General features: G+C 39.0%; 1 protein-coding gene across 2 annotated transcripts; it reads left to right on the top strand.

Moving 5' to 3' along the window:
* The first annotated feature begins 35 nt into the window (after positions 1 to 35).
* On the top strand, positions 36 to 24319 carry CEP76 (centrosomal protein 76). 2 transcript variants are annotated; one of them, XM_066352702.1, is made up of 12 exons: positions 36 to 422; positions 1382 to 1537; positions 2618 to 2699; positions 3495 to 3539; positions 6079 to 6264; positions 8440 to 8537; positions 8905 to 9033; positions 12375 to 12563; positions 18292 to 18458; positions 20164 to 20497; positions 21195 to 21412; positions 21827 to 24319. In XM_066352702.1, the coding sequence occupies exons 1-12, from the start codon at positions 360 to 362 to the stop codon at positions 21963 to 21965; spliced, it is 1806 nt and encodes a 601-aa protein (XP_066208799.1). In that variant the 5' UTR covers positions 36 to 359; the 3' UTR covers positions 21966 to 24319. The 2 variants fall into 2 exon arrangements, with proteins under 2 accessions (XP_066208799.1, XP_066208797.1); XM_066352700.1 differs by having other exon boundaries at positions 3315 to 3539.
* Positions 24320 to 24579: the final 260 nt, after the last annotated feature.

The following is a 24579-nucleotide window of genomic DNA, read 5'->3' as shown; positions in this document are numbered from 1 at the left end:
AATATGGGAGCGCATGGCGCATCCGGCGACACTGGCAAGGCGCTGGTGGGCGCTGGGGCTCGCTGAGGTCACGGGGTGGGCTCCTTGAGGGAGGAAGAGCGGCAGGTAGAGGTGGTCAGGCAGGGCGGGGGACAGCCCCGAGGCTTTGCTGTCCGCGGTTGTTTGGAAACAACGGTTGGACGCTGCGGCTGCCGCAGCCTCGCTTCCCGCCCAGCAGCAGGTCTGACGTTTGCCGCATCCCCCGGGAGCTCCGCGAGGCAGACGGTCGCGCTGGCTCTGTGCTCAGCTGCGACGAACGCTCCGGAGCGGGCTGGGGCCCCTGAAGCGGTGACAATCGGCGGCGAGGCGCTGGCCCCGGCATGTCGCTACCTCCGGAGAAAGCATCTGAGCTGAAGCAGCTCATCCACCAGCAGCTGAGCAAGGTGAGGGGCCGCGGGCTGTGTCCCTGGTCCGGCCGCTATGGCACCTGTTTGCCGGGGGCTCGAGCACAGGCTGGGAGACGCGGAGCGCGCGCTGGGCAGAGCTTCGGGTTGGAAGCCAGAGCAGCTTAGTAAGGGTCTGAGGGGACGGAAGGGCGGTAGTCACGGGACAATGGGAATTAGCGTTTACCCAGCGATTTCTGGAAGTCACATCCGATACAAGTTGTGTTTGGAGCGGGTTTCTATTCAGAGGTCAGGAATTGGAATTACTTTAAGGGTGAAACAGGAGGTGTAACTGATGACGAACCAAGTCAGCAATTTTGAAAGAAGTCGTGGAAGAAGGTACTAAGGATTGTGGTGAAAGTATTGTTGATACTTCAGAGCTCAGTCTAGACACACGCCGTGCTTCTGAGGAATGGTGCTGCGGGTGACGGAGCGCTGTGCCCGGCTTTGTGCTGCTCGGGGCGCGCACTCCCTCTCCCAGGGGCACAAAGGCTGAACGTGGTGGCTCCGCGTCCCGTCCAGTAAGCCGACAGCTGAAATTTAACTTTGATCGCCGCCTCTGGGTCTGTATTCTTTTGATTTATTATACTGTACGCCCTCCCCAAAGATTGCTTGGGTTCAGTGTTATTTGTGGGGAAATAGTAACAAAGGTAGGTAACCAGTAGGGATTATTTTTAGAATATGTACTAAAAATGTTTCATCTTTCTTTTGTTGTTGTTGTTTTTTCTTTTAAAAACTTACATTTATTCTCATTGAGTTCTGGTACCAATTTTTTTTTTTTTTTTTTTTAGTGGTACCAATTTTATATTTACTCTTAGCTGGAGAACCTTTCCTGAATCTATTCGGCCATTTTTTCCCGTCAGTATTTTAAAAAGAAATGAGCTAAGACTTATACTGCTAAGTGGCAGTATTTGATTGCTTTTTGGTGTTGTACATTGTAATGCGAGTTTTCTACATAGATGGACGTCCATGGCAGAATAAGAGAAATCCTTGCTGAGACAATACGGGAAGAGTTAGCTCCAGATCAACAACAGTTATCAACAGAAGATTTGATCAAAGCTCTTAGAAATCGGGGAATCATTGATGATGTGATGAAAGAACTTAATTTTGTTACTGTGAGTAATCTTTTAGGGGAAAATATTTGACGTCATAAATATATATTTAGGGCCTCTCCTTTTAGTAAAACCACTTTAAAATAAGACCATTTGTCTAGTAATATCCTTGTTTCAACTCTAATATAAGCAATGAAATTGGCATTATATTCCATATTTCTCTACAGGCACAAATTTTTGTTATTTATTCTCTAGGTCTTTAATGTTGAGTATATGTATGTATATTGCTCACAAAAATTAGGGGATATTTTATTGCTTTATATTCATTTTGAAATATTCTCTAATTTTTGTAAGCAGTATGTTTTAGTCAAATTATTTTATCACAATGTAGTTCTTTTTCACTAATTGTCCTATAGTTTTTGTTTTGTTTTTAGATTAGGCTTATTTAAAAAATAACACACTGTTCTGGTACAGTTATCTCTGATTAAAAAATTATCAATTTAAGTAAATAATTGTGTAAGAACCTTCAAATCTTTTCATACAAATAGGTCATAATGGGATGATGGCCTCAGTGCACAAATTAGTAAGTAGGCCTTCTTTTGGAAATGAGGAAATAATGAGAAACTGTGACCTCAATACTGGATAAATATAATGTAAAAATTGGATGAACTTCATAATACACGAGGGAATAAATATTTTAATACAGCATCTTTTTTTGGTTTTTGAGGTTTGTAAACCCATTTGGTATAAAAATTGACCTAATAACAGCTTTTGCTGTGGCAGTGTTACTTGTTTAATTCAGTTCGTGGTAGAATCATAAGCCAAAGGTTAGATGAGGTTTAGAGGAAGTAACCTTGTTTAAGGTATTAGGAATTTGTTGTTACCATTCTGTGGACATGGCTTGAAGACCGTTTAATTTCTTAACCTTAGATTTTAGGAGTGACCAGCTGCATCACCTCTTTTGCAAGCTAGTGTATTATGAAGTCATTCATTCATTATGCAAAGAACATAGGGGTATTTTGAGGGGATGTTATCCTATTTATTTTTTGGTTCAGTTCTTAGTTCCATATTGGCATTTTCTTACTTAACTACAATTTTTGTTCTCTGATTTAAAAAAATTATTTTTTCTTTTTGCCTTTTTAGGACAATGTTGATCAAGAACTTCCTCTCTCTCCAAAACAACCAGTTTGCTTTACCGATAGACAATCAACATTGTTAAAAAAAAGTATGTGTATTTTTTGAACATTAATTTAATTGTGAGCAGTACTTGTGGATAGATGTGCTGTAGAGTTTGGTGTTTGATAGAAAACTTTCCATTTTTTCCCCAGAATTAAATGCTTACATTTTTGTGAGTAATCATCCCAAAAACTTAAATTCTGTTTTGCACAAAGTCTATCAGACTATTTAATGTATAGCACAGTGGAAGCAAAAACTGCTTCTCATGTTTTAATAATATATTTCATTAAAAAACTGTATAGCTTTGCTTTTTTAATGGTAATGTAATCATCTCACAACTACACTTTACTGAGTTGAGATAATTGTCTGAGTTGGTTTGTGGAGATGAAGGAATGTTGGATAAGCAACTAACAGCAAAGGTATCCTAAACCCTGTCTCTGACTCCTTTCTAGCTGGGAGAAAGTAGCCGGAATGTAAACTCAGAAAAAGCTATCATATTATGTATCTATTCTTCCCTGGGTGCAAATGGTCCTGGTATACAATAAATGTGTTACTTTCCCCCCAGTCTTGGGTTTTATTCTGTCAAGTTATTATTTACTGTTATGTTGATCACATTCCAGAAGTTATTCGGCAGTTTCCTCATATATATTGCTACACTTTACAGCTAATATTGATCCAACACGGAGGTATCTTTACCTTCAGGTTTTGGGTGGAAAAGCTTTCTTGGAACATCTGCAAGAACCTGAGCCTTTACCAGGACAAGTTTGTTCAACCTTTACTTTATGTTTGCATTTTCGAAACCAACGTTTTCGTTCTAAACCTGCTCCATGTGCCTGTGAACCAGATTTTCATGATGGCTTTTTACTTGAAGTACACAGAGAAAACTTAGGTAAGGAGCAATTATAAATTGTCTTTTAATCGAGTAAATCTTTGTGAGGTTTTATTGCAGAACAACAGTAACCTTTGTAAGGAGAGATTTGTAATGGATGACTCCCCCACCGCCCAGCTGTTTATTTTTTCTCCACTGCTCTTTTCTATTTTACTATTTGTAACTACATCCTTGGTTTATTTTCTGCTAATTAATTTTCCCTAAACATTATTTTTTGACTATTTTAATGGTTGGTAGTTTAGTGATAAATATTTAAATACATATTAGGTGCATGGTACTATATGCTAGGCAAGTCCTAGAGATATAGCAGAGAATGAGACATGATTTTCCTCATTTATGAAAGATGACTATATTTATGATATTATATAACTTAGAAGTCAAAGTTTAGATGTGAATCTATATATAACTCCTTTTTAGAACTTTAAAATTATGATACTTGATTCCTATAATTGTTTTACACTGTTTCTTCCTGTAAAGTTATTTTGTACATTTTAGTTGTTAACTTAGAAGTTTTTGTAACATATTTGTAAACGTAGCAAAGTTGTAAAATTATACCTTCAGAATTTTAGATAACTGCCTGACCAGTGGTGACATAGTGGATAGAGTGTTGATCTGGAACACTGAGGCCCCGGGTTTGAAGCCCTTAGGTCACTCGCTTGAGCTTGGGCTCATTTGGCTTGAGCACAGGTTCACTGGATTGACCGTGGGATCATGGACATGATTCCATGGTTGCTGGCTTGAGCCCAAAAGGTCGCTGGTTGGAGCCCAAGGTAGCTGGTTTGAGCAAGGGGTCTCTGGCTTAACTATAGCCCCCCAGTCAAGGCATGTATGAGAAGCAATCAATGAACAATTAAAGTAATACAATTACGAGTTGTTGCTTCTCATCTCTCTCCCTTCCTGTCTCTCAAAAAAAAAATTTTTTTTATAGGATACTAAGATGACTAATGCAGTACTGAAATTTATTTTTTTCCCCAGTGAAAAATGTTACCCTAATAAGGCAGTTAATGGCTTAAATTGCTAGCTCCAAGGTCCTGAATCTTTTAGTTTTGTGTAGATAAATACAGTGATTATTTCTAGAGTTCTAAGGATAAAGCTAGTTTCAAATATGTTGTTCACATATTTGAATTATTGTAGCAGCATATAGTTTAGTAACTACTTTTAATGGTTAGATTGATTTATTTCTTAGAGACTAGAAAACACTGATATGCATTACATGACAAAATAACTTGTCCCGCCTGACCAGGCAGTGGTGCAGTGGTTAGAGTGTTGGCCTGGGATGCTAAGAACCCAGGTACTAAACCCCGAGTTGCCAGCTTGAGCACAGGCTCATCTGTCTTGAGTGCAGACTCACTAGCTTGAGCGTGGGGTCGCTGGCTTGTGTGTAGGATCATAGACATGACCTCATGGTTGCTGGCTTGAGCCCAAAGGTCGCTGGCTTGAAGCCCAAGGTCACTGGCTTGAGCCCAAGGTTGCTGGCACATATGAAAAAGCAATTAATGAACAACTAAAGTGCCACAACGAAGAATTGATGCTTTTCATCTCTCTCTGTCCCTGTCTGTCTCTCTCTCACTTAAAAAGAAAAACACAGGCCCTGGTCGGTTGGCTCAGTGGTAGAGCATCGGCCTGGTGTGCAGGAGTCCCAGGTTCGATTCCTGGCCAGGGCACACAGAAGAAGTGCTCATCTGCTTCTCCACCCCTCCCCCTCTCCTTCCTCTCTGTCTCTCTCTTCCCCTCCCACAGCCAAGGCTCCATTGGAGCAGGGTTGGCCCGGGCGCTGAGGATGGCTCCACGGCCTCTGCCTCAGGCACTAGGATGGCTCTGGTTGCAATAGAGCGACGCCCCAGATGGGCAGAGCATCGCCCCTAGTGGGCATGCCAGGTGGATCCCAATCGGGCGCATGCGGGAGTCTGTCTGACTGCCTCCCCGTTTCCAACTTCAGGGAAAATAAATAAATAAATTAATTAATTTTTAAAAAAAGAAAAACACAAAAAACCATCACAATTCTATCAGTTCTTTTATTTATTTATTTATTTTTATTTATTTATTTTTTACAGAGAGAGGGATAGACAGGGACAGACAGACAGGAAAGGAGAGATGAGAAGCATCAATCATTAGTTTTTTGTTGTGTAGTGACACCTTAGTTGATCATTGATTGCTTTCTCATATGTGCCTTGACCATAGGCCTTCAGCAAACTGAGTAACCCCTTGCTTGAGCCAGCGACCTTGGGTCCAAGCTAGTGAGCTTTTGCTCAAAGCAGATGAGCCTTCGCTCAAGCTGGCGCCCTCGGGGTCTCGAACCTGGGTCCTCCGCATCCCAGTCCGACGCTCTCTCCACTGCACCACCGCCTGATCAGGCCTATCAGTTCTTTTAAAAGTTGTGTGAAATAGGACTACTTTTATTCCCAGTTAATTGAATGCTTTCTGAGGCATTACCAAATTATTCCATTTGATTTTATATAAATTTATTAGTACTTTTCATTTTGTGTTGGCCTAACTAAATATGTAATGTAGTGTAATTATTTTTGGGTTATGTTGCTAGGTGATGGAACTAGAATGGCTGATTCAACAACAATGTTATCAATAAGTGATCCAATTCATATGGTGCTAATCAAAACAGATATATTTGGTGAGACTACGTTAGTAGCATCTTATTTTCTCGAATGGCGATCTGTTTTGGGCTCAGAAAATGGAGTGACCAATCTTACTGCGGAACTTATGGGTGTAGGTATGATGATTAATATCACTGTTACCTTTTTATAGTCCCAGTTTGTTTGTAAATACATTTGGTATTTTAAGTGCCTTAGTAGACCAAGAGGCAAACATGTAAAAATAATTTCTTAAAGAAGAGTTTCTTAAATAAATTCTTTTCTTGGGAAATGAATATAGAAATTTTAAAAGGATTTTCCTTCTGAAATTTATTTGGTTATAGGTAAGGCTATAAAGAAAACTAAGATTCTGCATACATACATATATATACATGCATGCGTACATACACAAAATACCTCCATTCCAGCACACCCCAGGTTATAGTGCCTCCCCGTTATACCAGTGGCTGCCTGCACACCCCAGGATATAGTGCCTCCTCGTTATACCAGTGGCTGCCTGCACACCCCAGGATATAGTGCCTCCCCGTTATACCAGTGGCTGACTGCACACCCCAGGATATAGTGCCTCCCTGGTATACCAGTGGCTGCCTGCACACCCCAGGATATAGTGCCTCCCCGTTATACCAGTGGCTGCCTGCACACCCCAGGATATAGTGCCTCCCCGTTATACCAGTGGCTGCCTGCACACCCCAGGATATAGTGCCTCCCCGGTATACCAGTGGCTGCCTGCACACCCCAGGATATAATGCCTCCCTGTTATACCAGTGGCTGCCTGCACACCCCAGGATATAGTGCCTCCCCGTTATACCACTGGCTGTCTGCACACCCCAGGATATAATGCCTCCCCGTTATACCACTGGCTGCCTGCACACCCCAGGATATAGTGCCTCCCCGTTATACCAGTGGCTGCCTGCACACCCCAGGATATAATGCCTCCCCGTTATACCACTGGCTGCCTGCACACCCCAGGATATAGTGCCTCCCCGTTATACCAGTGGCTGCCTGCACACTCCAGGATATAGTGCCTCCCTGGTATACCAGTGGCTGCCTGCACACCCCAGGATATAGTGCCTCCCATTAGTACCAGTGGCTGCCTGTACACCCCAGGATATAGTGCCTCCCTGTTATACCAGTGGCTTCCTGCACACCCCAGGATATAGGTGCCTCCCCATTATACCAGTGGCTTCCTTCAACAGCTGTTCTTGTGGGATATGGGGTAGGCTTTCTTCCACCCATTTACATGTGGAAAAGTGGGACTCAGAGAGGGGCTAACTTGCTCAATATCAATAGACAGTACTCTTTAAGGGCAGAGATAGTGCCTATTTACCATTGTCTCCTTGGACTCTTCCACATATTTACTAATATGTAATACATATTTACTAATACAGTGAAAAACAAAATAAAAGCTACCAATGTTTTATGAATAACATAATGGAGTACTTCGGTGTTGAAACTTAGTCACAGAGTTAAATCTGGCCATTGGATGGAATAGCTTTAGTTATTTAGACTTTAATAAGTCAGACCCTGAGTATATTTTTCCTTAAAAAGTATAGAAAAAATTTTATGTAGGATGTTTATTTTCAAATGTGAAACCCATTATTTTTCTTCAAATATAGGCCTAACATGATATGCATACTAGTGACCCACAAACATATTCTGATTCACCAAAGCAATATTAAATAGTTCCGTTGTGAAGTATATTTGTTTTCTAATTCTTTAAATAAAGGCATAGATTCAACCAATTAATATATAAATAAGTGGAACAACAAATAAGTGTTTCTTCTCTCTCCCTCTTCTACTGTTTCCCTAAAGTCAGAATTTTTAAAATTACAAAAAAAAGGTAACAGGCATGGATTGAAAATTTCTACTCACACGTGATGTGAAAATGCAAAGGGATAAGTAGGAATTACTATATGTGACAGTATAAATATTGTCTGAGAATGAGTTAATAGTTGCTTTGACTTTGGTTTTAAATATAAGTCTGGTTGGTATTATATTATACATTTAATTAAGATAAAAATGAAGACCCAATCCTTTAGGTTTGAAAAGTGCCTTAAAATGTGATTAGGACACTAAGAAAATAGGCAATTTCTTCAAAATTAGATGAATGCCTTTGTACCAAATAAAAACTAGTTTGATTTGGTTTATTTTTAATGTGAATATTAAAGCTGATGTTGATATTATCTCTATTCTGTGTAAAGTGTAAAGCATAAAATTCTTAATTTTTTTGGTTAGACTGACTATATAGTAGTATTGAAAGTTCTGAAGTTCTAAATATTTATGTTCACTTATAGGCACAGAATCAAAAGTTTCTGTGGGAATTTTAAATATAAAACTTGAGATGTACCCACCACTCAATCAAACATTATCTCAAGAAGTAGTGAACACACAGGTAATTAATTCTGAATTTCTCTTTTGTGTACTTGTTTCTATAGTAGTATATTTATTGGTTGATCCTAGAAAGCAGTCTCTTTTTAGAAAATTACGACTTACTTAGTTTAAAGCAAGAGAATGACAATATAAATTAATATTTAATGTCTCAGGGAAAAAATGCCACCTGACTATTGTATGGAGACCTGATTGTACTGGGGGAAGTACAGTATAGAAATAGGGAAGTCAGTTAGGAGGCTCTTACAGATGAGATGCTGGCTTAGATTAGGGCGGTGGGAGAGATGGAGAGAAGCGCATGGATTTGTTACATATTTTATAGTAATTAAGGAGAACGAATAGAAATGAAAATTTTTTATTTTTATTTTGAGCTTGCTCTGGAGCGTCAAAAAACTGCAGAGAAAGAACGGTTATTTCTTGTGTACGCTAAGCAATGGTGGAGAGAGTATTTGCAAATTCGACCCTCACACAACTCACGGCTGGTTAAGATTTTTGCTCAGGTTTGTAAATTGTGTTAGAACAGCTTCACGCTTGCATTTGATACTTACTGTTTGTTTATATACATTTTAAGTTGAACTTGTAAAATGTCTTTATTCCAGAGAAGTGAACATTTATTTGTAAAATAGAATGCTAATGTTGTAATACTCCCTTTCACTGAGTAGGTGAGTGGTATGATACAATCTTTGTTTTATTTTGCTTTTCATTTTAATTGTTTTTTTAAAACCCTTTTTGAATGTACTCTATTTAAAGTAGATGAAAACACTTTTGTTTAACTTTGAGTGTGTCCTTGGTTGCTACTTAATACTAAATAACTATTAGGCCAGTTTGTAATTTATATGTAAATTCAACTTTTGTGTGCATAACTGGGGCTCTGCATATATATTTTTTTCTGGTTAGGGTATTTTTTTTTTTAAGACAGACAATGTTACATGTAATAATTCTGTATAACCAAGAACCCTAAGCCAGTGACCAATAATATTTAACTGTAGCATTCCAACTATATATCTGCCTGTTTTTCTTGTATCCTGAGCCCATTTTCTCTCATTAATAAACCAACATAAAATATGTGATTATATCCATATTTTTTGTGGTTTGTGTACTATTCAAATAATTTATATATATTTGACCTTGTATAGATGCATTTATATGAATATAATGTATTATTTTGGGTTCTATTTCTCAGATCCTATGCATTTGTCTGGCTTTATTCTACATTTCCTAGATTTTTAGGACAAGCTAAAAGTGGTTAAATTTCTACATGAGGAGCTTGGGAATGGGAAACCCTAGTTCACTAGTGGTAGAAATGAGGAAAATGGCTGCTAGGATTTTACAATAGCATTGTCTATACATTGAATGACTGGTCAGTCAAGGTAGCAGTGATGTCAGGACAATGGCAAAGAGAAACCAATGAAAATATAAGTAGTTCCCAGCTGTCTATTTAGTCTGAGGTGAGGTTCTTTATTGCCATTTGGAACTGGACTGGACAAGAGGACTGGAATAGTGGGGAAGGGGAGGGAGTAGATCAGAGAAATGGGAAATGAAAAAGGAAGAGGAAAAGGATGGGATATACAGTTAAGGGAATCAAGGAACTGATATTATCTTTTAGGAAATATTAAGTTCCTGTCTCAGAATTCTTTGTAAGAAGATTTTAATCACATAAGGTCACTTAATATCATGGGAACCATATGAGATCGTCAAGTGACCAGGCATTGCTACTTTTTGCAAACAGTATTAAGGATGGAGAAGTAAAGGCTTTTTAAGTTCAAACAGCAGCTCAGTCATGGCAAACTATTAAATTTCAGTTTACAATTGCTTTTGGTTTGTTCCATCTCTTTCCATATAGAGAGTAAAGAAGTCATTTATCTTACATAGGTTCCTTCCTCAGTAGTGTTTCTTGCTTTTCTTCTACACTTGGCTAGATGTGAAATTAAGGAGCAGCAGTTATTTAAGGCATCAATCTAATTACAAAAACTGTAGTTTTAAATAAAGATTATTATACATAGTCTGAAAATGAATGCACAAGAGGAAATAGTATAGAATAGCACTATCCAGGAGAACTTTCTGCACCGATAGAAACATTCTGTATTTTTGCTGCCCAGTGGTAATCCCTAGCCAAATATAGCTATTGAGCATGTAGCTAACATGGTTAAAGAACTGAATTTAAAATTTTATTAATTAAAATTTAAATAACCACATATGATTAGTGATATGTTGGACAGTATAGGTTTAGAGGTTGAAATACTGAGATTTTCAAGATGTTTAAATAGTGTATGGGGATATATTTAGGTAATATTAGAATTATTGTTGTGATGAAATAAGTAATGTATGTTTTGTATTCCAAGGTGATACTATTGATGACTGGTGAAGGGCAAATGCATCCATTTTTTTACATTTTTATTTCTTTCTTGCCTTAGTGTTGTAAAAAGAGGACAAACGTGCCCACACAGGAACCAAATTAATTAATTACCTTTATCCTAACCAAACATTGTAGAACCCCAAGGTTATCATACTTAATAATCCATTGTTCTTTTTCTGCACAGTAAATGATAAAACTATCATTAAGTAAATTACTTTTTTTTTTTCCTGAAGTGAGAAGCGAGGAGGCAGACAGACTCCCACATGTACCCGGGATCCATCCAGCATGCTCACTAGGGGGCAATGCTCTGCCCATCTGGGGTGTTGCTCTGTTGCAACCAGAGCCATTCTAGCGCCTGAGGCAGAGGCCATGGAGCCATCCTCAGTGCCTGGGCCAATTTTGCTCCAATGGAGTCTTGGCTACAAGAGGGAAAGAGAGAGAGAGAACAGAGAGGGGGGGAGGGTGGAGAAGCAAATGAGCACTTCTCCTGTGTGCCCTGGCCAGGAATCAAACCTGGGACTTCCACACGCTGGGCCAACGCTCTACCACTGAGCCAACTGGCCAGGGCCAATTGAATTACTATTGTATTACTACAAAACGAGCTAGCTTCAGTTTATTCATCTATGGAATGAAAGTAATAGAGATATTATGAGGATTAAAAGATAAATTGTATGCAAAGCACTTAGCAACCTAGTGCTAGATACAGGGTAAACGCTTAGTGATAGCTAGAATTACTTTATCCCCCATTAATGTACTCTAAGAAAAGGTGTTAAAATTGGAAATGGTTAGCCTGACCAGGCAGTGGCACAGTGGATAGAGCATCAGCCTGGGATGCTGATGATATGATCCCATTATCGCTGGCTTGAGCTCAAGGTCCCTGGTTTGAGCAAGGGGTCACTGGCTTGAACAGTGGGTCACTGGTTTGGCTGGAATGCCTCCCTCACCCCCACCCCCACCCCCACCTTCTGTCAAGACACATATGAGAAAGCAATCAATGAACAACTAAAGTGCCACAACAAAGAATTGGTGCTTCTTATCTCTGTCCCTGTCTGCCCTTCTCTCTGTCTTTCTTTCTTGTTAAAAAAATAAATAAAATTGGCCTGACCAGGCAGTGGCTCAGTGGATAGAGCGTCGGACTGGGATGCAGAGGACCCAGGTTCGAGACCCCGAGATCGCCAGCTTGAGCGCGGGCTCATCTGGTTTGAGCAAAAAGCCCACCAGCTTGAGCCCAAGGTCGCTGGCTCCAGCAAGGGGTTACTCGGTCTGCTGAAGGCCCACAGTCAAGGCACATATAGGAAAGCAATCAATGAACAAAGGTGTTGCAACGCGCAATGAAAAACTAATGATTGATGCTTCTCATCCCTCTCCATTCCTATCTGTCTATCCCTCTCTCTGACTCACTCTCTGTCTCTGTAAAAAATTTAAAAAAAAATTGGATATGGTTAATCTTTCATTACAGATAATGTTTTCCCTTTCTTCTTCTAGGATGAAAATGGGATAAATAGACCAGTCTGTTCCTATGTTAAACCACTTCGAGCTGGGCGGCTTCTGGATACTCCAAGGCAAGCAGCAAGATTTGTTAATGTCCTTGGCTATGAAAGAGCCCCCGTTATTGGAGGAGGAGGTAAACAGGAACAATGGTGCACTCTGCTGGCCTTTCTCTGTAGAAACAAGGTATTCTACATACTCAATAGAATTAAAAAGCACTACCTCATAATTGTGAAGTTATGGTACATTTGTAAAAGAATTTACTTAGAAAAAAAAATTTTTTTTTTGGACAGAAATACACCAGTGTGTCCGTAAAGTCATAGCGCACTTTTGACCGGTCACAGGAAAGCAACAAAAGACAATAGAAATGTGAAATCTGCACCAAATAAAAGAAAAACTCTCCCAGTTTCATACCTATTCAGTGCAGTTCGATGTGGGCTCACGCACAGATTTTTTAGGGCTCTTTAGGTAGCTATCCCATATAGCCTCTGCAGCAGGTGTCCCCAAACTACGGCCTGCGGGCCGCATGCGGCCCCTTGAGGCCATTTACCCGGCCCCCACCGCACTTCTGGAAGAGGCACCTCTTTCATTGGTGGTCATTGAGAGGAGCACTGTATGTGGTGGCCCTCCAATGGTCTGAGGGACAGTGAACTGGCCCCCCTGTGTAAAAAGTTTAGGGACCCCTGCTACAGACTTGTCACTGACCTGTGGCCTACCAAAACAGGGCTTCTCCACCAAACTGCTGGTTTCCTTCACCTGCTTATCCCACCGAGTAATGTTATTTCTGTATGGTGGCACTTCGTTATAAACGTGCCGATATTCACATTGCACTTTGGTCACTGATTCGAATTTAGTGAGCCACAGAACACACTGAACTTTCCTCTGTACTGTCCACATCTTGACTGGCATGGCCGTGGGCTGCTCTGCTGTATACACGGTGTTACGTCATCATCTGCGCATGCGCACATGCTGCCATAGCATCCTACAGAAACTGGGAGGGTTTTCCTTTTATTTGGTGCACATTTCACATTTCTAACGTCTTTTGTTGCTTTCCTGTGACCGGTCAAAAGTACATCATGACTTTATGGACACACTAGAGAGTCAGAGAGAGGGATAAATAGGGACAGACAGGAAGGGAGAGAGATGAGAAGCATCAATTTTTCGTTGTGGCACTTTAGTTCATTGATTGCTTTCTCATATGTGCCTTGACCCATGGGGCTACCACAGACCGAGTGACCCTATGCTCAAGCCAGCGACCTTGGGCTCAAGCTGGTATGCTTTGTTTAAACCAGATGAACCCGTGCTCAAACTGGGGACCTCAAGTCTTGAACCTGGGTCCTCCGTGTCCCAGTCTGATGCTCTATTCACTGCACCACCACCTGGTCAGGCTAGAAAAAATTTATATATTATTAATTTGAACAAGTCAATTTTTTCACCATTTTTCTTAACATTTAGATGTCAGTATAGAAAAAACATTAGCATCTTTATTTTCTAGTTAGTTTCTTATTTAATGTATTGTGATTTCTGTGAGGTAGGGATCTAAAAGTACTATTATGTCAGAAACTAACATGTAGAGGTAAAATTTTTTTTAATTGATTTTGGTGGGGGGGCGGAGGGAGAGAGAGAGAAACTGCTTTGTTGTTCCATTTATTTATGTATTTACTGTATTGGTTGATTCTTGTAAGTGCCCTGACCGGGATTCGAACCTGTCACCTTGGCTTATCAGAATAATGCTCTAACCAACTGAGCTACCTGGCCAGGGCTTAGAGGTAAATTAAACAGTGAGTTAGAGAGAGCGTTAGGACCAGTACTGTGGTTTTCTAGTAATAGTCATGTATTAAAATTTGCTTAGATGATTTATTTTTTTAAGTGAGAGACAGGGTGGGGGGCAGAGACAGACTCGGTGTGTGCCCCGACTGAGATCTACTTGGCAAGCCCAGTAGGGGGGTGATGCTCTGCTCATCTGGGGCCACTGCTCTGTTGCTCAGCAGCCAAGCCATTTTAGCACCAGAGATGAGGCAATGGAGCCCTTCTCAGCACCCAGGGCCAACTTGCTCAAACCGATTGAGCCTTGGCTGTGGGAGGAGTCAAACCGATTGAGCCTTGGCTGTGGGAGGAGAAGAGCAAGAGACAGGGGAGGGGTAGAGAAGCAGATGGTGGCTTCTCCTGTGTGCCCTGACTGGGAATCAAACCTGAGATGATGTGTTTTTTTAAAAAGGAAAAATGGCAGTAAAAATGAATATGGAAAATTACTGGATTCATTGGTGTTTTGGTTAGAAACAAATATATATTTAAGAATTTGTGTAAATTTATTTATGTTAAACTTAAATGAATTGATTTCAGGCCTGACCTGTGGTGGCACAGTGGATAAAGCGTTGACCTGGAAACGCTGAGGTTGCCGGTTTGAAACCCTGGGCTTGCCTGGTCAAGGCACATATGGGAGTTGATGCTTCCAGCTCCTCCCCCCTTCTCTCTCTCTGTCTCTCTCTCTACCTCTCAAGGCACATATGGGAGTTGATGCTTCCAGCTCCTCCCCCCTTCTCTCTCTCTGTCTCTCTCTCTACCTCTCTCTCTCCTCTCTAAAAATGGTTTAAAAAAAAATGAATTGATTTCAGTAAACTAATTGTATAGATTATGGGATATTTTCTAATCATATGTATTTTAAAAAGTGGATAATATAAAAATATGTCAGACTGTCATTAGCTTTCTAACTCTGTTGAAACAGAATTTATGTCCTTTTATATTTTTATGTTTTGCTCGTATTATAAATCATTTTTCCATAGTTATAATTAATATATAAATAAAATTTTGTGTTCTGCTTTATAATTTTGTGTTATATTATGAACATTTATGTATGTGTTTACTAGTCTTTATGATCTATGTCTTTTAATGACTGTATAACGTTTTCATGAGTTGATACATGTAATCTGCTTAACGATTTCCCCATTTAGGGATTGTTTCTTTTTTTTTTGGTTTTTTTTTTTTCTGAAGCTGGAAACGGGGAGAGACAGACAGACTCCCACATGCGCCTGACTGGGATCCACCCGGCACGCCCACCAGGGGCGACACTCTGCCCACCAGGGGGCAATGCTCTGCCCTTCCGGAGGGGGGGGGGGGTCGCTCTGCCGCAACCAGAGTCACTCTAGCACCTGGGGCAGAGGCCAAGGAGCCATCCCCAGCGCCCGGGCCATCTTTGCTCCAATGGAGCCTTGGCTACGGGAGGGGAAGGGAGAGACAGAGAGGAAGGGGGGGGTGGAGAAGCAAATGGGCGCTTCTCCTATGTGCCCTGGCCGGGAATCGAACCCGGGTCCCCCGCACGCCAGGCCGACGCTCTACCGCTGAGCCAACCGGCCAGGGCCAGGGATTGTTTCTTTTGGCTGAATTAGTTTGCTTCCAGCTTTTTGTTTGTTTGTTTTAATTGATTTTTTTTTTAGAGAAGATGTGAGGAGAGAGAGAGAAAAACATTAATTTGTTCCACTCATTCATGCCATCATTGGTTGATTCTCTTATGTGCCCTGACCGGGGATTGAACCCACAACCTTGGCATATTGGACGATGCTCTAACTGAACCACCCAGCCAGGGCTGCTTCCAGTTTTTTGATATCATTGAGGATGATTTTTTCATCGAACATCTTTGGTTGTATTTTGGGGGTGTTGTTTTTTTTAATTCTTTTTTTTTTAAGCATTTTAATTTAATTTATTTATTTTGTGACAGAGACAGAGAGGGACAAACAGGAAGGGAGAGAGATGAGAAGCATCAATTCTTCGTTGCGGCACATTAGTTGTTCATTGATTGCTTTCTCATATGTGCCTTGACTGTGGGCCTTCAATAGACCAAGTAACCCCTTGCTTGAGCCAGCGACCTTGGGTCCAAGCTGGTGAGCTTTTTGCTTAAGCCAGGTGAGCCCGTGCTCAAGCTGGCAACCTCAGGGTCTCGAACCTGGGTCCTTCTGCATCCCAGCCCAACGCTCTATCCACTGCGCCACTGCCTGGTCAGGCTATTTTTTAATATTTCTGTATTCCTATGCTTAACCTTTTGAGTAGTGAGTTTTTTTCATGCTTGGTGACCCCGGGAGTGAGTTTTTTCAAAAAATGAAATTAGTTCCAGTTCCAGCTTTGTTTACTTAAAATCATGTTTGTTTGATAATCAATTTATGGAAACAAGAAGAACATACATTTGTCCTTTTTTAATGTTGCCTTTATACATGTACAATAGTACTTTGGATGGTCAGGAGGCACGAGGAAGTACAAATTGTAAAAGTAATGTGATATTACCAAAGATAATTTAGAACAAAGAAAGGGAAATTATATATAACCACCCTAATTATAGCCATTGTTGGCATTTTGTTGTATTACACCCATTTTTCCTATGTATTTATTTCTTTAAACATTGTTTACCGGCAATTTTACTCAGAAGTTATCTCACCGGCTATTTTTTTTCCGTAATTGAGTATGAAAGTGAAACAATCTAAATAAACTTCAATATACTTTATTTATACATAATGAATTTAAATAAAACTTTATACATATCTGATACATATTATATTTTTATACATATTATATATTTTAGTAATTTTTTTTGGTGTGGTATAGCAGTCACCTACGTGTAATGGTAAAATTGTTCCATTTGGTGGTGGTATAAATTGGTTTGAGAAACAACTAAATCAAAAAAATCATCACTGAAAAGGAACTAAATAAAAAAAATCATCACTAAAAAGTAACTCTGTCACTTCCCTGATGCTTCGTGGATCAATAAGGTCAGAAATATTTGAATAATCCTCCCAAGTTAGTGTAATATCATTTTCAATCCATTCTTCTTCAAAATCACTTTTGCTATCAGATCTTATTACATTTCTTTTTGTTGTTTTAGTCTAATATCTGACTCATTACTGTCTTCCGATAAACTATCAATTTCTACATCACTACAGTATATTTCAAAATCACTTGAACAATTAAAGTGTCTGCATATAATTCATTGAGGGCGTCGCCCCCTGGTGGGTGTGCCGGTGGATCCCGGTCGGTCGGGCACATGCGGGAGTCTGTCTGACTGTCTCTCCCCGTTTCCAGCTTCAGAAAAAGAAAAAAGAAAATAAATAAAAAAACCTAAATATCAAGAAAAGTCACTTTTTTTATAATAAACTGAACACAATTGAACATGATGAAGAAAGATTTTACAATATCCTTAATATGTATGTTCAAACTGTGAGCGATTGGAAGATAGTCCACGTTTGATGGCTCAACTCTGATTGTTTTTGTTTACCATAACTTTCTATGTTGTGGTCTCAAGCCTGGAGGAGTGGGAAGAGGAAGAGTGGGAAGAAAAGGAGTCCGTGGAAGAAAAGGAGTCCGTGTGAGAATATAGAACAGTATGCTAGTTTTCGAACTTCGACCCTCAGGACGAAGAGTCACAAATACAATAATCCTTCATTACCCTGAGTTTCAAAACTTGAAATAGCTAATGCAAGGGCAAAGACAAGTTAATTCGTGAGCGGTCAGCAATGTGTTAAAATGGTCTTCTATAGATACTGTAACTCATTGTTTTCAATTTGTGTATTTTCCTATTTATTTGCATTTTCTGTTCTATGATTTGTCTGCTTGTCTGTTGATGTACATTAGCTACTCATTTTTGAAATCTTTAAAATCTTAATTGCTTTCTTTTCATGTTGTGTGAGTTCTTTATAAACTTTTCAATCTGAATGTTCCCCTCTTAAAGTACTTATGAGCACTGACTTTGTAAAATAATTTAGGCTCTTCTAAATTTCATATTTCTCTTTCCACCCCTATTGTTTCAGCTTAACACTGGGCTAATGATTAGAATGAAAATTTTAATATTTTTAATCATTTTGTATTTAAATATTTAATGAGACAGTATGAAAGAAGAGATACTTAATTTCTTAACTTACTTTATTTTTAGGGTGATTGTGAAGATCACGCTAACCTTCTGTGCAGCCTTCTTCTTGGATATGGACTAGAAGCCTTTGTCTGTGTTGGGACTAAGGCAAAAGGAGTGCCTCATGCTTGGGTTATGACCTGTGGAACCGATGGAACTGTCACTTTCTGGGAGAGTTTAACAGGACACAGGTTAGCCAACTAAGTTTACAGAGATGCCGACGTTTTAAATATAGGTTCTTTGTTTATATTGATGATTATCAAAAGTACAGGTTGTTTTAGTTATTACAGCCTTTTCAGTGACTATGTAAAAAATTCCTTCAATTAATACAGCTGTGTAAAAAGCTCGAAAAAAAGTTGTATACCTAAAATACTCTTTACCAACAGAGTATTGGTTAAAAAAAAACCACACTTATATATTTACTTTTAATTTTATATAATTGTCATATGCTCTTTCTGATGATCATCCCTAAGCCTGAAAATAAACTCAAGTTGAAACCATGATTTTTTTTGAAATTTTGATGTGGTTACCAACTCCATGTTGATAAATTATTCTTTTTTAATTAAGTGAGGGCTGGGGAGGTAGACAGACAGACTCCTGCATGTGCCCCGACCAGGATCCACCTGGCAAGCCCCCTGTGAAGTGATGCTTTGCCCATCTGGGGCGTTGATGCATTGCTTGCAACTGAGCTATTTTTAGCGCCTGTGACAGAGGCCATTGAGCCATCGTCAGCACCCTGGGCCAACTTGCTTGAATCAATTGAGCTATGGCTGTGGGAGGGGGAGAAGGAGGGAGAGAGAGAGAAAGAAAGGGGAGAGCGGAGGTGTGGAGAAGCAGATGGTCACTTCTGGTCATTTCTGTGTGCCGTGAATGGGAATCAAACATGTGCCAGACTGACACTCTACCACTGAGCCAACAGGCCAGATCCCATGTTGATAAATCATGTTGAACATTTTTTCAGTCTTTTGGCCTGTCAAAGAGTTAAATGCTTTTTCTTCATAAAACATTTTCTTTTCTCTCTCATAGTACTATCTTCCAGTTTTCATTGTTTTTCTGTCTCAGTTTTTCTTTATCTTGTCTTTAAATATTAGAGATCCTAAAGGCACAGCCCTGGGCCCTCTTTTCATTTTTCTAGTTTTTGTTTTTTCCCCTAGTTGATAATCATTTTGGTTAATTGTACCTCAAAATATATAGCTAAATTATTTTAAGTGTGTTATCTGAGATAGGTGTTTTTGATCTTAACAATATACATAGAATGTATTATGTTACAGGAACAAAATTGGTTTCTATGGTATAAAATATACTATATAATTAATATTAATATAGAATAATCAAATTGTAGAAATATAAGAAGGAAAAACAAGTATTAAAACTCTATTCCTGGGTCCTGGCTGGTTGGCTCAGTGGTAGAACATCGGCCTGGTGTGTGGATGTCCTGGGTTTGACTCCCAGCCAGGGCACACAGGAGAAGCGCCCATCTGCTTCTCCACCCTTCCCCCTCTCCTGTCTCTCTCTTCCCCTCCCGCAGCCAGGGCTACATTGGAGCAAAGTTGGCCTGGGCGTTGAGGATTGTACCATGGCCTCTGCCTCAGGTGCTAGAATGGCTCTGGTTGCAACGGAGCAATGCCCCAGATGGGCAGAGCAGTGCCCCTTAGTGGGCATGCCAGGTGGATCCTGGTCGGATGCATATGGGAGTCTGTCCCTCTGCTTCTCTGCTTCTCACTTAAGAAAAATACAAAAAAAAAACACCCCAAAACACAACTCTAGTCCTGGGGAATAATTAGAGCTTTAAGTGTCCTCAGTAGGATTCTGTCTTCCTAATTTTTAAGTTTTTATATACATTATCTGATAAAATTATGTATCTTGTCATGTACAATTACGATTTACCTTTTTCAGGTACATTCATAAATCTGTCAATCCTGATGAACCTCCAGTTGCTGAGCAGCCCAAACCATTGTACCCATATCGAACAATTGGTTGTGTTTTCAATCATCAGATGTTTCTGGGAAACTGTCAGCCCTCTGACTCAGTAGAAATCTGTGTATTTGATTTGAATGATGAATCTAAATGGAAGCCCATGAGTGAAGAAGCAATTAAATCTGTGTGTGCTCCAGGAGCTACAACTTCCCTTCCTCCCTTTCCACCTCTCTGTGCATCCACAATTGATGCTTCAGTAACAAGTAATGAAATAGAAATGCAGCTGAGGTTACTAGTGTCAGAACACAGGAAGGTAATTAACACTGAAATTTTTAGTTTCAAGCAATTTTTAAATTTGTTTATGTATAAACAGTTTGGGGGGGGTGTTGGATGATAGTTCCAGTCACTACACAAGCTCTGAGCAAAGTAAATACAGCCCCTACCTTTATAAAGCTTATACTATAGTTTTGAATATCAAAGAGTTAAGTTCTGAAACTCAGAAGTTCTTAAATTCAACAATACTTCTAGAAATGTATTACTTCCTTCTAGAAACAGAGTTAAGACTCGGTAAATATTTGATTTTAATTATACATGCAATTAGTTTGTTGACTTTTCTCCCCTCCTATAGTTGAATTTATGGTAGGAGCAATCAAATTTAGCAAATTCAGCTTTACTAAACTCTAAAGTTAAATAAATTGTGACCTCAAAATTTACTAACACTGTCTTTCATAGTACAGTTATTCAGTATGATCTTGTCTAGTGGATATTAAAGAAGTATAGAATTTGGAACCTTTACTAACATCAATATACTGAATATTTTTGTTTTATTTAAGAAGTAAAATCTGATACTTATAGTTTTTTTAATTTCTCTGTATTTTTTATTATAATTAATAAGTTTAAAAAGTTGATAAATTTAAAAATTTTGGCCTATATTAAAATAATCACATATTTGTTATAATTGGTTTTGAAAATATTAATGTATTTTACTTTTTCTCTTTTGATTGCTATAGGATCTTGGCCTCACTACTGTGTGGGAAGACCAGCTTTCCTATCTCTTATCACCAGCTTTGGCTTCTTATGAATTTGAGCGTACAACAAGTATATCTGCTGGCAACGAGGAATTTCAAGATGCTATAAGGAGGGCTGTGCCTGATGGTCACACATTTAAAGGCTTCCCAATACATTTTGTGTATAGAAATGCAAGGCGTGCATTTGCCACATGTCTTCGGTAGGATGGGATTTATGAATTCATATGTTTTTGGGTGGGAATCTTAGAAATTGGTCTGGTAGTTATTTAGGAATGACTTCAGAATCACATGGGGAACTTTATAATGACTTATAAGTTCCTTGCCACAGGTTGTAACTCATTATGTCTGAAATGTAGCTCTTGATAGTTTGGGATAGTTTTCCCAGTATTTTGGTATAATCTCAGTTGAGAATCCCTAATCTTGACTAGTGTAATTTTTTAAATGTATAGATTATGAGAAAATTGTCTATAATTTGAATAGCTCAATTAAAATTATAGAGCCATTGGTAGCAGAGACAAGATTTTAAAATATTATATAAAATACTAACTTATTTAGAAATAAGAAAATAGAGCCTATGTTTACTTCTTAACTGAATAAATTATATTCTTCTGTAGGTCTCCTTTCTGTGAAGAAATAATCTGTTGTCGTGGAGACCAGGTGCGACTGGCAGTTCGTGTCCGAGTGTTTACTTATCCTGAATCTGCATGTGCTGTTTGGATCATGTTTGCTTGTAAATATCGCTCAGTATTATAGGACTAACATTTCTATAAGAATATACCTCCCTGGCCAGTTGGCTAAGTGGTAGAGCATTGGCCCAGCGTGTGAAAGTCCCAGGTTTGATTCCCGGTCAGGGCACACAGGAGAAGCACCCGTCCGCTTCTCTACCCCTCCCCCTTTCCTTTTTCTCTCTCTCTCTTCCCCTCCCACAACTGGAGCAAAGTTAGCCCAGCACTGTGGATAGCTCCATGGCCTCCTCCTCAGGCGCTAGAATGGCTCCGATTGCAGTGGAGCAGCACCCCAGAGGGGCCGAGCATTGCCCCCTGGTGGGCATGGATCCCAGTCAGGCGCATGTGGGAGTCTGTCTGTCTGCCACCCCCACTTCTCACTTTGGAAAAATACAAAAAAGAAAAAAAAATACCTGTGTTTTATTGAAATTTTACATATTGTATATTATTACCTGTTTAGAATTTATTTTAAAAATCATAGTCTGGCTTTGATGTCGTATTTCAGTTTTGTATATACCTGTAATGTTTGAAGAAAATTATGTGTGTATTTAAAAATTAAGGGTAAAAACCTATAAATTTGAGTGGAATTTAGTATAAAGTGTATATTCTATTTTAATAAATACTATTTTGTTTACAGATATTCAGTAGTTTAAATATGACTATAAAATGTAATTGTTTCTTTACATTAATAAGTAAACAAAGATATCTAAGGATTTGAGCCATAGTATAATCAATATAATTAGTTTTCAAAGATGAATAGGATTATTTTATAATTAGGAAAAATTAACATCACAACATATTTATTTATTACATAGATTAAAAGACATTTTGGTGAATTATCACTTTATGGTAATCCATGGCCATAGGGATATTTGTGACTTTCCAGAGATTTATGGAGAGACTTTGATGCCAGAGTAGGAAAATACTAGTACCGGAAAAGGACAAATATTAATAACAAAACAAGCCCATATAAAAGTACATGAATAGTATAGAAGTGTTTGTTCATTATAAAAATAAAACAGAGCTCTGGCCAGTTGGCTCAGCGGTAGAGCGTCGGCCTAGCGTGCCGAGGACCCGGGTTCGATTCCCGGCCAGGGCACACAGGAGAAGCGCCCATTTGCTTCTCCACCCCTCCCCCGCGCTTTCCTCTCTGTCTCTCTCTTCCCCTCCCGCAGCCAAGGCTCCATTGGAGCAAAGATGGCCCGGGCGCTGGGGATGGCTCTGTGGCCTCTGCCCCAGGCGCTAGAGTGGCTCTGGTCGCAACATGGCGACGCCCAGGATGGGCAGAGCATCGCCCCCTGGTGGGCAGAGCGTCGCCCCATGGTGGGCGTGCCGGGTGGATCCCGGTCGGGCGCATGCGGAAGTCTGTCTAACTGTCTCTCCCTGTTTCCAACTTCAGAAAAATGAAAAGGAAAAAATAAATAAATAAATAAATAAAGGTATTTTAGAAAAATTTTATTATGCCCTTTTGTTGTGATATTGACAAGTTATACTTTGTAATTAATATTAGCATTCTGTTGCTGATTTTCTATGGTCAAAGGTAGCCTTTTCATGGATTCCATCTTCTGAAAACACATTTTTTTCTTTTTTTAAATTTCATTATGATAAAAACATTAACTTATATATGAATAATCTAAATCATAGAATCATTATGTGAGGCCACTTAAAAACAAGCATATATGAGTTAACTCCATGATGATGTTTGTTTTAAAATTGAGCAAGTTTTAAAAGTGAGTATTTAAAAAATTATAGCAGGTTGACTTTGTAGGAAGCTGCATAATATCAGTGATAGGCGTGACTGTCATTCAGCATCTCTGCACAGGTCTTACCATTGCCCTGAGAAAGTAACTGTGTAACTGTTGGCTCCACAAGTTATTCTTTTCATTATTTTAATCTACCATTGCAGAAAATGATTAATGTCTTTTAAAAAATTAAAATCTAAAGATATCCTAAAATTTACTTTTTGTTTTATTTTTACATATGATAAGTATTTATGGTTTCAATGGTCTGAAAATATCCCTTTTCTGTCAATTTTCATTCAAAACAATAATTAGCTGTTTCTTGTGAGACTGAGATGACTTTAGAGAATTAGCAAAGTAAGAATTAAGACTTATTCTGTTGCCAAAATTAGTCATTACAGCTATGAATAATGAAAATTGCTTGTTAGGGTTAGGAATTTTCAACTTTTGGAACAAACTATTTATGAGGCACTACTAAGAAGCAGACTATATTTAGACCAAGGCTATATTACATTGAGGATGGGCTTCATGTATTTATAAATGCTCCTTTGGTATAAATTCTAAAATTTCCTTTTTATGCACTTTAATATAGAGTCTTGTATGAATTAATGTTTTTCTCTAGAGGTGGTTTATTTCAAAAGATTGTTTCAGTACATTTATCACTCAAGTTTCATTGCTCTTACAATAATTTTTCTTTTTAAAAGTTTAATTTACCTTGTGTATTTAGCGGTCATAAAATTTTTTCTATTAAAAACAAAATCTTTTTATATAATGTCTCTAATGTGTGTGTTTTTTTACAGTATATGCGCTTACATAGTTCTCTGTACATAATATATAGGTATATTTATTTTGTATAAGAGTATCAGAAACCTAGGAACTTCATTACTCAAGCATGAACCTGGG

Source organism: Saccopteryx leptura, chromosome 11 (genome assembly GCF_036850995.1).
Source record: "Saccopteryx leptura isolate mSacLep1 chromosome 11, mSacLep1_pri_phased_curated, whole genome shotgun sequence".
Classification (NCBI taxonomy): Eukaryota; Metazoa; Chordata; class Mammalia; order Chiroptera; family Emballonuridae; genus Saccopteryx; species Saccopteryx leptura.
The sequence above is the reverse complement of the archived record's forward strand: the minus strand, read 5'-3'. Positions and strand labels throughout refer to the sequence as shown.

Excerpts from the sequence above, each read along its gene's own strand:
- CEP76 (XM_066352700.1), top strand. The coding sequence starts at position 360 with ATGTCGCTACCTCCGGAGAAAGCATCTGAGCTGAAGCAGCTCATCCAC. Across the intron at positions 1,538-2,617 it reads AAGAACTTAATTTTGTTACT|GACAATGTTGATCAAGAACT; the intron begins GTGAGTAATCTT and ends TTGCCTTTTTAG. Across the intron at positions 18,459-20,163 it reads GAGAGTTTAACAGGACACAG|GTACATTCATAAATCTGTCA; the intron begins GTTAGCCAACTA and ends TACCTTTTTCAG.